At 39.0% G+C, this 14,642-nt stretch overlaps 1 protein-coding gene across 1 annotated transcript in view; it reads left to right on the top strand.

The window, feature by feature from the left end:
• Positions 1-14,642, top strand: part of LOC140153697 (delta(24)-sterol reductase-like) — a 60,802-nt gene that overhangs the window by 24,317 nt on the left and 21,843 nt on the right. The window contains exons 3-5 of the mRNA XM_072176520.1: positions 140-401; positions 1,795-1,913; positions 5,486-5,752. Of these exons, the coding sequence (XP_072032621.1) occupies positions 140-401; positions 1,795-1,913; positions 5,486-5,752 (648 nt within the window). The remainder of the gene's footprint in view (positions 1-139; positions 402-1,794; positions 1,914-5,485; positions 5,753-14,642) is intronic.

Raw genomic sequence — 14,642 nt, 5'->3', positions numbered from 1 at the left:
TCCCTCTTGCACATCATTTTCAGTCAAGACAATGAAGACTTTGTGCTTCTATGTCATTTATGTTTTCACATGGATTACTCAATTTAATGTGTGAAATAATTTAACTGTATATTCTTGTGTTCGTTGGTACTGTTTACAGGTAAAACAATGGAAAGAGGATGGTTGCAAACAACCCATGTGTACATCAAGACCAGGATGGCAGACCATAAGTCCAAGAAGAGGTCTCTATAAAAAGACTATGCGTAATATCCATGTCAACCTGGTAGATATTCTAGAAGTAGACACCAAGAGACGTGTGATGCGTGTGGAACCATTAGTTAGCATGGGACAGATTACTGCTATGCTAAATCCACTGGGATGGACTCTACCTGTGCTGCCAGAATTAGATGATCTTACTGTAGGTATGTGTTATATGATCTCATCTTACACAATGTCTAATGTGGAATATGATATGCAATATGGGATGGACTCAGCTTTCAAGTGATTTCTGATCTTACATGTATCAACATGTGGAATAAAATATGGGATAGCTGTTACCGTGCTGAATTTGGGACATTGGACAACAGAAGCAACAGGATAATAACAATTGTCCCATTTTTAGTCATTTTAAGGACACTCTACTCTTTGCCGTCCCCATTTTATCCCTGAAAATGTTCTGGGGGTGTAGTTTTCCCCCCCCCCCAGCCCCCCCCCCCCCCCCTGGCTGAGCCCCTGACAGTTGCACAAGCTCTTTAACCAGATACAGTTACTACTTTGATAGTTAAGTAGTCTATGCAGCGTTTGCTACTATGCACTGATCACTTGTTAAGATAATTTGGAGAGCCACATACTTCAACTTTTCTGCAGTCACCAAGAACTCTATGTTATTTTAATCATGCTAATTTCCCAGCAAACACAAAAACGTTTTAAAAACGTTTTATATAAGTTATGTTTTGGCTTTTGGTTCAGGTAAAAACGTTTTAATAACATAAAAATGTCGGGTTATATAAAGGTCATGATAACGTTTTAAAACATTTTGTATGAAAACACACTACAACAATATTTTAAAATGTTTTCAAAAAATGTTATTGTAAACTATTTTTGAAACTATTTTTGCCAAATATTGTGTCAATACTTAAATAATTTTATGTTAAAATATTTGAACATAGCAAACACAGAAATGTTCTTAAAACGTTTTTTTTTCAAAACCTTTTAATAACATTTAAATGTCAGGTTATATAAAGGTCATGAAAACGTTTTTAAAACGTTATTGAAAATATTTTGGGCAAACATTTTTCGCAAAATATTTTTTCAACCACAAAATAACATTCTGTTTAGAATGTTTTGTATCAAGTTTTCAAGAATGTTTTTGGAATGTTATTAAAACGTTTTTATACCCTTTATCAGTGTTTACTCTCTCTGGAAATTGGGTGCGCCAAATGAAACATTTTCTTCCCAAATTGTCCCAATTTTGGCCCAGTAATTCCCCAAATTGACTAATTGTAATACAGCATTACAAATTTTTGTGAGACAAAAATAATTTTCACTGGGCCAAAATTGAGACATACGGCCTCTGAGTAAACACTGCCCTTTATATAACCCGACATTTAAACGTTTTCTATAAAACATTTTTGTTTGCTTAGCTGTAGATTATCAAAACATGTTTTTTAAGGTTATGAAAACCTTTTATACTCTTAATATACCCTTTATATAACCCGACATTTAAACGCTTTTCTGACAACCTTTTATAACCTTTTGCGAATGATGTCGAAAACGTTTTGTGTTTGCTGGGTTATCATCTATTGCCTTCTGCAGGTGGACTAATCATGGGTGTTGGCATAGAGACATCTTCACATAAATATGGTTTATTCCAACATACATGTCTGTCCTACGAGCTTGTTTTAGCTGATGGAAGCCTTGTCAAGTGCTCTAAGGTACGCTTACTTTTATTCTACTAAGACTTGTGTTCGCAGTGCCGATTGGTACACAGGTAATCTCACTTAGTTATGATTGCATACACTCTCTCACTGTGTGTGTCTTAGTGTTCTAGTTGGCGCAGCGTTTATTCCCTCGCCTTGCACCACTGAGGTCCCGGGTTCAAGCCCCGGCGCGGCCCAAGGACTCATGTGCACTTGGTTTATCCCGATTCCATGCTCGCTCTCGCAGGTTTTCTCCAGGATCTCCGGTTTCCTCCTGCTTTCAAAAAATCGGTGATTAGTTGTTTGGCTATCAAAAACTTCCTTCACCCATGGAATTTGGGGAGCTGCATAGATAATTGGTGGATGTTACAATCTAAGTGCGGATAGGTTTGCGCCAAGTTCGGCTGCAACCAGCCTAGTTGATGCGATCTGATTGTGGTGATCCACCATGGCAGCGGAATTACAGCGCTTTGATTTTATGTTAGTGGCCGAGTATTAAATAATGAAGAAAGTAGATGGCCTATATGCTTCACCCTGGCAGGGCGTAAGACAATGCGAGACACAAAATATATGTGAGGGATCGGAAATAAATGATGCAAGCCCAAGAAATTACAATTAAATTGACTTTATGAAGCTCAGGCAAACTGACATATAATAAGTAGAAAGAGCAGAAAAAATCAGGACTCGGCAAAGCATGTTGAATCCCAGACCTCACGATTAGCGGGTGAGAGTTATACCACTGGACTACCTGAGTTCACAGTTGGTACACAGGTAATCTCGCCGTGTCTTGATTGCATAATCTCGCACTGTGTCATTGCCCGAGTTTCATAAAGGCATTTAAATCATATTCTTATTCAATGGGTGCGTCTTGTAAAGAATTCACGTAATTTGATTGGTTTTCTGGTGTATAATATCTCACAATAGTTGATAGTGATATTAGTCAGGGCGCGCGCCGCCACGCAACGGTGTACGCTTGTTGCTCCTCAATGATCTCGCGATAATGCGTTCAAGCGTAATACACGTGCGAGAACCAAGAACGCGATTTGGCGGCTTAGATGTTCGTGATGGGTTCGTTCATTTAAAACAACGGGGATGTCCTCATAAAAGTAACTTTTTTTTTGTTTTTGAAAAAGGCAGTTTTTGTCGCAAAAATTACATTAAAACTGAATAAGAATGAGAATAAATGATAGCCGGCATCCACTACTCAAAATATTGGCCAGCCCATCCATTATGACACGATATTGGATAGGCAAAAGACAAAATCCTATCATTTATTCTCTAAATTTCTTAAGCTTCCATCATTTATTTCCGATCCTCGCATATTCCTCGCATTATATTGTCTTATACCATGTATACCCTACTAGATTGAAACATATAGGCTGTCTACTTTCCTCATTATGCATTCAGCTTAAAATTATGAAATACATCAAATTGATGTTGCATTGATCCCGGGGGGGGGGGCACTTCAATATGAAATGGATATAGGTGTAGGGCTGGCACTTCGCACTAAGGGGCATTCGGTGAGAGCAAAATGTAAAAAATATGGGGTCATTGGGTGAGAGCATGATTTTTGGCATTCGTGAGAGCAAAATGTAAAAAATATGGGATCATTGGGTGAGAATATGACCTTTTTTTAAATGGAATCTTTGGCTGAGAGCCGAAAAAGTGCCACAAAAACCTCGAAAATCGAATTTCTAGTTCTAAATGGCTTCAAATTTCTTTATTTTTTCAAAATAAGTAACAAAATCAGTGATAAATGAAAGTTGCTGTTCAAATTGAATTTGTAAGGGTCTTTGGGTGACAGATCAAATGGAAAAATAAGGGTCTTTGGGTGACAGAGCATGTGTTCGTAAAAAATGTGGGGTCTTTGGGTGACAGCGATGCTGAAAAAGGGGGTCTTAACAGCCCTATATACGCGTCACCTCCAAAGTTGGAGTGCCCCCCCCTGGGCATTGATCAGTTTACAGAGTAAAATGAAGTGTTTCAAATGTTCTGATTATGTAATTTATGTTGACATGCAAGTTTTTATTAACATAACATAACAACATAACAAAAAGTATTTATATGCGCCTTTGCCTAGGGATTCAAGGCGCAAGAGAAAAGAAAACAAAAAAATTCAAAAATACAAAAAGCAATGGCAGCAAAAATTATGAAAATAAGTGAGTTTTGATCAATGAGTTAAATGAGTCCAGGCTGATGGCATTCTTGATTGTAGATGGTAAGCCATTCTAAAACCTTGGGGCAGTCACTGAAAAGAAATGAAACAAAAAGACCATCATGGATATTGCAAAAATCCCTTTGTCAAAGTGTCAACAGAAGTGAACCATTTTGACATTACTTCATTTCCCACCATTTTCATTCAACCAGGCCCATTGCTATACAGATTTGGAGTCATCCAGACTCTTGTATCTGGATTCAGCATTATTGTGAACTGCGTAATAACAAGGCGAGTAATAGGGCACCATCTTGCCAAAATTGTGCTTAAATCACATTTTTGTACCATCAAAAAGGAACAGAGCTCTGCCCACGGTGCCTAATATCACAGCCTTTTGTTAAGTCTGGTTCATTTCCATTTATAAGTTTTAAGAAAACCAACTTTGATCCCCAGCATATTGCTACATGTCAAATTATCTGAAGCTCGTGGGAATCATGTGTACCGTATTTATTCCATTAACTGCCCATGCCCTTATAAGAAGCAAAATGTGATATTATTAACCGCCCATCCAGTACTGTCAAAATACTTCCATTAAGCTGACCTATGTGGGAAATTGAGCCCTAAAAATATTGAAAATGAGCACTAAAATTAAATTATGATGCTATTTCGTAGGGGGTAGACACCATTTTTTGTGAGGGCGCACTAACTGTGAGTAACTAAATACTATCAGATGGTGATGGATGACTATTTAACATTGTTAATTTTAAAAAAAGCGCCCACAGAATAATTCTGGTATACCCTGTGCACAAATATAAGTCTAACCCTAATCCTAACCCACCCTAATTATAACCCTAACTCACCCCAATTATAAATAAATAAATAAAATAAATGTAGATATTTATATAGCGCTTTATGCCGTAAACAGCCTCAAATGGTCTTACATTTATTCCACCGTCATTAGAATATGTCGGAACCACGTTTGCAGCCAACAAGTGGCGAAGGGTTCATCAGTACAATGACTGTGACTATCCCCTAACAGCTTCCCATTGCACCTGGGTGGGGTGAGGCAAGCGAGGCAAAGCGCCTTGCCCAAGGGTGCAACACGGTGGTGGGACGGGGAATCGAACCAACACACGTTGAGCAAGCTCTCAGATTATGAGTCAAAGGCTGTAACCACTGACCCACCGTGCCCTCTATAATGCTAACCCTAATCCTAATCACTCTAATTATACCCTAATTATAACCCTAATCCTAACCCTAATTATAACCTTCACCCTAAAATACAGGGTGCGATTAATGGGCAATTAATGGAACAAATACAGTAATTAGTTTCTACTTAGCCAGCTTTGAAATGGATTCAATCTGCATAATTATATCCTGTAATGTCCTAAGGTTGTTAACTCTTGAATAAGGAGAACCTTTTCCTTTTCAGGATGAAAACCCCGACCTGTTCTACACTGCTCCTTGGTCATACGGAACCTTAGGTTTGCTGGTTGCTGCTGAGATCCAAATTATCCCTGCCAAGAAGTATGTCAAAGTAGACTACCGACCAGCTCATACATTTGAAGATGCTATCAATACTTTCAAGGAAGAAGTGAACAAGAAGGCTGATAATGAGTTTGTTGAAGGATTGATGTATTCTGACAAGGAGTGTGTTATCATGACTGCCAACCAGACTGATCATGCTGATAGCAACAAGGTAGGTTGACTGATGTATTCTAACAAGGAGTGTGTTATCATGACTGCCAACCAGATGGATCATGCTGTTAGCAACAAGGTAGGTTGACTGATGTATTCTAACAAGGAGTGTGTTATCATGACTGCCAACCAGATGGATCACGCTGATAGCAACAAGGTAGGTTGACTGATGTATTCTAACAAGGAGTGTGTTATCATGACTGCCAACCAGATGGATCATGCTGATAGCAACAAGGTAGGTTGACTGATGTATTCTAACAAGGAGTGTGTTATCATGACTGCCAACCAGACTGATCATGCTGATAGCAACAAGGTAGGTTGACTGATGTATTCTGATAAGGAGTGTGTTATCATGACTGCCAACCAGACTGATCATGCTGATAGCAACAAGGTAGGTTGACTGATGTATTCTAACAAGGAGTGTTATCATGACTGCCAACCAGACTGATCACGCTGATAGCAACAAGGTAGGTTGACTGATGTATTCTAACAAGGAGTGTGTTATCATGACTGCCAACCGGACTGATCATGCTGATAGCAACAAGGTAGGTTGACTGATGTATTCTAACAAGGAGTGTGTTATCATGACTGCCAACCAGACTGATCATGCTGATAGCAACAAGGTAGGTTGACTGATGTATTCTGACAAGGAGTGTGTTATCATGACTGCCAACCAGACTGATCACGCTGATAGCAACAAGGTAGGTTGACTGATGTATTCTAACAAAGAGTGTGTTATCATGACTGCCAACCAGACTGATCACGCTGATAGCAACAAGGTAGGTTGACTGATGTATTCTGATAAGGAGTGTGTTATCATGACTGCCAACCAGATGGATCATGCTGTTAGCAACAAGGTAGGTTGACTGATGTATTCTAACAAGGAGTGTGTTATCATGACTGCCAACCAGATGGATCACGCTGATAGCAACAAGGTAGGTTGACTGATGTATTCTAACAAGGAGTGTGTTATCATGACTGCCAACCAGATGGATCATGCTGATAGCAACAAGGTAGGTTGACTGATGTATTCTAACAAGGAGTGTGTTATCATGACTGCCAACCAGACTGATCATGCTGATAGCAACAAGGTAGGTTGACTGATGTATTCTGATAAGGAGTGTGTTATCATGACTGCCAACCAGACTGATCATGCTGATAGCAACAAGGTAGGTTGACTGATGTATTCTAACAAGGAGTGTGTTATCATGACTGCCAACCAGACTGATCACGCTGATAGCAACAAGGTAGGTTGACTGATGTATTCTAACAAGGAGTGTGTTATCATGACTGCCAACCGGACTGATCATGCTGATAGCAACAAGGTAGGTTGACTGATGTATTCTAACAAGGAGTGTGTTATCATGACTGCCAACCAGACTGATCATGCTGATAGCAACAAGGTAGGTTGACTGATGTATTCTAACAAGGAGTGTGTTATCATGACTGCCAACCAGACTGATCATGCTGATAACAACAAGGTAGGTTGACTGATGTATTCTAACAAGGAGTGTGTTATCATGACTGTCAACCAGACTGATCATGCTGATAGCAACAAGGTAGGTTGACTGATGTATTCTAACAAGGAGTGTGTTATCATGACTGCCAACCAGACTGATCACGCTGATAGCAACAAGGTAGGTTGACTGATGTATTCTAACAAGGAGTGTGTTATCATGACTGTCAACCAGACTGATCATGCTGATAGCAACAAGGTAGGTTGACTGATGCATTCTAACAAGGAGTGTGTTATCATGACTGCCAACCAGACTGATCATGCTGATAGTAACAAGGTAGGTTGACTGATGTATTCTAACAAGGAGTGTGTTATCATGACTGCCAACCAGACTGATCATGCTGATAGCAACAAGGTAGGTTGACTGATGTATTCTAACAAGGAGTGTGTTATCACGACTGCCAACAGACTGATCACGCTGATAGCAACAAGGTAGGTTGACTGATGTATTCTAACAAGGAGTGTGTTATCATGACTGCCAACCAGACTGATCACCCTGATAGCAACAAGGTAGGTTGACTGATGTATTCTAACAAGGAGTGTGTCATCATGACTGCCAACCAGACTAATCATGCTGATAGCAACAAGGTAGGTTGACTGATGTATTCTAACAAGGAGTGTGTTATCATGACTGCCAACCAGACTGATCATGCTGATAGCAACAAGGTAGGTTGACTGATGTATTCTAACAAGGAGTGTGTTATCATGACTGCCAACCAGACTGATCACGCTGATAGTAACAAGGTAGGTTGACTGATGTATGCTAACAAGAAGTGTGTTATCATGACTTCCAACCAGACTGATCATGCTGATAGCAACAAGGTAGGTTGACTGATGTATTCTAACAAGGAGTGTGTTATCATGACTGCCAACCAGACTGATCATGCTGATAGCAACAAGGTAGGTTGTCTGATGTATTCTAACAAGGAGTGTGTTATCATGACTGCCAACCAGACTGATCATGCTGATAGCAACAAGGTAGGTTGACTGATATATTCTAACAAGGAGTGTGTTATCATGACTGCCAACCAGACTGATCATGCTGATAGCAACAAGGTAGGTTGACTGATGTATTCTAACAAGGAGTGTGTTATCATGACTGCCAACCAGACTGATCATGCTGATAGCAACAAGGTAGGTTGACTGATATATTCTAACAAGGAGTGTGTTATCATGACTGCCAACCAGACTGATCACGCTGATAGCAACAAGGTAGGTTGACTGATGTATTCTAACAAGGAGTGTGTTATCATGACTGCCAACCAGACTGATCACGCTGATAGCAACAAGGTAGGTTGACTGATGTATTCTAACAAGGAGTGTGTTATCATGACTGCCAACCAGACTGATCACGCTGATAGCAACAAGGTAGGTTGACTGATGTATTCTAACAAGGAGTGTGTTATCATGACTGCCAACCAGACTTGTAGTACCCGATACTGCATTACCCGCACTCGAGTCCCAATTTCCGCACCCATACCCGCATTCCGTACCCATGGCTCCGGACCCGCACTGCACTACCGCATACTCATGCCCTATTTTGGCTTCGGACCCGTACCTGTACCCAGTACTCATGGACTGGGACCCGTACCTGTACTCATGGCCTGGGACCCGTACCCATACCCGTACTCATGGCCCGGGACCCGTACCCGTACTCATGGTCTGGGACCCGTACCCGTACCTGTACTCATGGGCCGGGACCCATGGGTACGGGTACCATACCATACAGTGCCTGCCTACATGCATGTAAGAAAGTGAGAGTAGATCTACTCTCACTTCTCACAAGCCTGTTAACTCCACTCATGCACTGAGTCCTCTGATCATAGACATAATCAAAACAATAGGTTACATGGATGGGGTTGGGTGGGGAGTAACACATGCATAGATCCAGATAGCAAGTGCCCTAAATTGTAGCCTGGCCCAGGGCCCTGAAAAAGGTAAATCTAGTCCTGGCTACACAAAATGTACATGTATGCTACACACAGGGTAGATTAAACAGGGTTTCAAATCCGACGCTTGAACCCATGAACCGGCTCAGCGTGAAGGTTCTCGCTGGGTTGCAACTGGGCTAACCAAAATTGGTTCGCGCACAAGCTTGGAAGTCTAAGATCACATTTCGTGTTGTTTTTACCTTTTTTACTGCAACGGAAATGTGATTTAATAATCTCATTAATCCATGAATATAATTCTGAAATTTGGCCAAACTAAAAAGTGCCCATTTTTGCGGTCTTCGTGCGAATTTGTTCCACTTTTGCATCATATAAAATACCATCTTCATTATGGCCATAAATTATTCTGTCGCCAAACGGTGCAGGATTCACTGTAGGCCTATTTCAAGAAATTGAAACGGACCCTACCTATCCCCATATCAAAAGAAATCTACGCCACTGTTAATGTTGCCAAAAGGTGCTGGATTCACTATTATAATATGCCTACTTCAAGTTCAAGAAATGTTTTTCATATCTCTACCCCCCAATGTCAAAAAGAAATCTACGCCATTGAGATATCATAGTGTTTCGCTATGCGGTTACCATGCTAATAATGCTCCACCCTCCCATTGAAATTCATCACAACATGACAAACGAATAAACTCAAATTATACTTCCAATATTATAGGCCTACCTTGAATTTAAAATCTTCGGAAAGTTATCACAAAATAAGTTACCAACAGTCATCGTAAACGAATGCAGCTGATTTATTATATAGCGGTTGCTGTTACCATGCTAATAATGCCCACTCTCCATCGAAAGTCACCACGAACGGATAAACTATGATCACTTTCAAAAAGATCACTTAAAATTTTTCGAAAATCATCTGTGTAGCGGTTACAGCATGAAATATCCGCCGTGAGCAGTGTGTTTGTCTTGAACATGCGCGTATATGATACGCGTATTTTAAAGCTTGTCCAGTAGCAACGGCAACGCGTCATGGGTTCACCATTGGTTGATCTACCAAATAAATCCAAATAATTCTTTGTATTTATTAATTTATCTATCTATCTATGCATTTACCATTCATCCGAAATGCTAGAACTTATTTATTTATCTATTTATCAATTTATAATTTATCTATAATCTCTGAGATGATTTATCTATAATCTTCAAAGTATCGATTAGTATCGATTATCGGCAATTCCAATATTATAGGCCTACCTTGAATTTAAAATCTTCGGAAAGTTATCACAAAATAAGTTACCAACAGTCATCGTAAACTAATGCAGCTGATTTATTATATAGCGGTTGCTGTTACCATGCTAATAATGCCCACTCTCCATCGAAAGTCACCACGAACGGATAAACTATGATCACTTTCAAAAAGATCACTTAAAATTTTTCGAAAATCATCTGTGTAGCGGTTACAGCATGAAATATCCGCCGTGAGCAGTGTGTTTGTCTTGAACATGCGGCGATATGATACGCGTATTTTAAAGCTTGTCCGTAGCAACAAAGCAACGCGTGCGGGTTCACCATTGGTTGATCTACCAATATTTATCAATTTATAATTTATCTATAATCTCTGAGATGATTTATCTATAATCTTCAAAGTATCGATTAGTATCGATTATCGGCAAGTTCCTCTTTAATAGTATAGATGACCTCGCTAGTAATAAAAGCGTCTATGTCATTGGTCTTCATCTCACGTATTTCCACCAATCACGGCAACTCTTTCTTACCAAAGAGTCGGGTCATATGAATAATTAATCATGACATGAATAATTAATCGTTAAATGGCATCGTCAATTTAAAGCTTATTATATAACTATTACACGCATGTGCTCACCTTAATAACATCATTAGTGCATAAAAAAATATATAATTCTGAAATGTATGGGGGAAAAGGCAAAGATTTCATCATTTTAGCTGTCAATTTATTGTACGATCACGAACAGAAAGCACAGTGAGCATGAAATCCATGGCCCATGCAATTTTAGTGTTTACAAACGATCACCCCCATAATAATAGCCGTGACCTCGCTAGTAATGAAAGTCTCCTTCATTGGTTTGTATCACTTTCACCTTGCCTATTTCCACCAATCACGGCATCTCTTTCTTACGAAAGTGTCTGGTAAACATGAATAATTAATCGTAACATGAATAATTAATCGTCAAATGACGTCGTCATTTTATTACACACGTGCTCACCCTTTACCCGATGTACAAAATAATACGTGGAATAAATTTAATTTAATTTAATTTGCATTTCATTTGAAAAGATATGGTTTACAATGTAAAATTGCGAATCATATAACAGTACATACAAAAGCTATTAAAAGCAATATTCAGCGAACATTTAAGGAAATTTGTAATAAATTTAGGTATGAATAAATCAAGTGAAATTAGGGGTATTGCGGTATATGGTATATTTTCATGTTTTGACATCTCTTCATCGCGTAGCTAGCAGTAGGAGATTGGGTCATCCGCGGCCTCAAATTCTCCAAAAATAGAACTCATACGGGTGTAAAACCTTTTAAACTGCACTATATTTAATACATGAATGTTATGTTGAGGTATCATTAATGCATGATAGGTAAGTCACAGTGATAGTCGAAGTTTAATAAGCTTAAAGAAAGTTGCTGAGCTTGCTGTGTACAGTGTAGTCAGTATTTTACGTTCGGTAAAACTAAAATTACTTTCAGGATTCAAAGTTGAAACAACTGCTTTTAACAACAACAAAAAAAAAAAGATAATCAACTTGGTTTTGTTATTAATAATGTTATAGTAAGTTGCATACAAATTCCCACCTATTTATAGGGTATGATTTTACAGGGTTTTTTTCTCAATATTTTATGGAATCGAAAGCCTGGTTCTGATGAGAACCAAAGGTTCTCGCAAAAGCCATTTGCGAGAACCTAAACTGGTTCCCGCAATTGATTGCGAATTTGAACCCCTGTACCTACATTGTCATGTTTGTGACAGCCTCCAGCCTATGCACACTTTATGCCACATACATGTATACTACATGTAGCATTCACACTCTGACTGATACAGAAAAAATAGCAAACTGGAAGTAAAACATTTCAAGAAATTGTTGTTTGTGGTGAATTTCAAGTTATCATGTTTTGATATCATTATTATAGCATTATTTTATTCATCATTTTAATATTCCCCATCCAAATACACTCCCCTAGCACAAGTGCACACATAAAAACTACATTTTCCCACCACATGTAATTGGGCAGTGTGTGCATTTGTGCATTTGAGTCAAATGATACAGAGTTCCTTTGCCATACCATGTTTACAGAAATTTATGATTTATTGGAGCTCAGGCAAAATATTAATAATTATCCAGATGTGCATAATTAATGATAATAATTATATTAAGCTAATGGATAATCTGGTGGATGTGTGCTGGGATGTGTGGATGGGCATGAAAGGCTTCACTAAATTCGATATTGACAATTAAGTCCACAAATTTTGGATCAAATTTGAAATCCAGTTGATGTTTTGAGGTGAATAATAACTTGAATGCTATATCACTGCTAAATGTATGTTGAAATTAGTATTGTACAGTCTATGTGTCAATACACATTGTTTGCATGATTTTTGTATCCCAAAATATTTAAGTTAGATTCACTAAGACCATCACCAATCTCTTTTTGTACTTGATTAATTCCACAAAACCAGTTCTACAATTGTCTGTAAATGGAAGTACTTCTTAGCAAATAGAAATGTCTCAGCAACTCATGGCACACACAACAAATTAAAATGTTGTATATGCTTATGACAAAATTAATTTCTCTAATTCTATTGGTGCGAAATGTAGTTTAATTCATTTTTTGTGGTATAAATGACATCAAAGAGTGTATTTACAGCAAGGTATAATAGCCAATAAATTAATGTCAATAATCAATAACAATAGCTTTGTTTATACCCATGTACCCATAATGGGACTCATACAATGTTTCTAGTCCCAATATCTGTACCCGTACCCATGGCCCGTACCTGTACCCATACTGGGACCCGTACCCATACTCGAGTCCCAATTTCCGCACCATTACCCGTACTCATGGCTCCGCACCCGTACTCATGGCTCCGCACTGCATTACGCATTCCGCACCATATTTTGGGTTCGACCCGCACCGCATCTCATGGCTTCGGACCCGCACCCGTACTCATGGCTTTTCGGACCCGCACCCGCACTCATGACGGGTCCCAATACTACAAGTCTGCTGCCAACCAGACTGATCACGCTGATAGCAACAAGGTAGGTTGACTGATGTATTCTAACAAGGAGTGTGTTATCATGACTGCCAACCAGACTGATCATGCTGATAGCAACAAGGTAGGTTGACTGATGTATTCTAACAAGGAGTGTGTTATCATGACTGCCAACCAGACTGATCATGCTGATAGCAACAAGGTAGGTTGACTGATGTATTCTAACAAGGAGTGTGTTATCATGACTGCCAACCAGACTGATCATGCTGATAGCAACAAGGTAGGTTGACTGATGTATTCTAACAAGGAGTAACAAAAATTTTTTTCATATTAGACTTTAAAAAATCTATTTTTTTTTCAATTGAGCACAATCTGGCAGTTGATGTTGTTGTTGCAAACTGTGCGCATGCAGTAATAAAACAATAATTTGTTTTAAATATTTTGTTTTCTGATGACTTGCAGTTAATGTAAGATTTCTATTTGTGTGGCTATAGTGTAAATGATGATGATGATGATGATGATGATGATGATGATGATGATGATGATGGTGATGATGATGATGATGATGGTGTAGATGATGATGATGATTATGATGATGGTGTTGTTGTTGTTGTTGTTGTTGTTGTTGTTGTTGATGATGTTGTTGTTGTTGTTGTTGTTGTTGATGATGGTGGTGTTGTTGTTGTTGTTGTTGTTGTTGTTGTTGTTGTTGTTGTTGTTGTTGTTGTTGTTGTTGTTGTTGTTGTTGTTGTTGTTGTTGTTGATGATGATGATGAGTCGTGATGGTGACGATGATGGCAGTGATGAAGGATTTAATTTAGTAATAAATTTTCAACACCCCTCCTGCACCCACCCAGTCAATGTTGTTTTGATACTGAGACAGGAACGGACAATTGGTCTAGTATTGGCTCCAACATTGCTTTGGGGGAGGGGGGGGAGGGGATTGCAAGCAATATGAAACATTAATGTTTGCCACTAATGTTACTTGTAATGTTTAAACAAAGAGCACGTTTCTATGGTATCACTCACAGTAACCTGCTTACTTCTCATGTATGTTTTTGCTTAACACGTGTGCTATGAGCCATCATCTCCAAATACACAGTTCAGTGACCTCGAGGCCTCCATTCAACAAGAAAGTAAACCTGCTGTTATAGAGGATGAGGCCCATGTGCCAAGGCCAAATCGACTTTTACAAAACTCTCTTCGAGATTCGAACTA

This window comes from Amphiura filiformis, chromosome 5 (assembly GCF_039555335.1).
Source record: "Amphiura filiformis chromosome 5, Afil_fr2py, whole genome shotgun sequence".
Taxonomy (NCBI): Eukaryota; Metazoa; Echinodermata; class Ophiuroidea; order Amphilepidida; family Amphiuridae; genus Amphiura; species Amphiura filiformis.
Note: the sequence above shows the minus strand (reverse complement) of the source record. Positions and strands in the feature narration are given on the sequence as shown.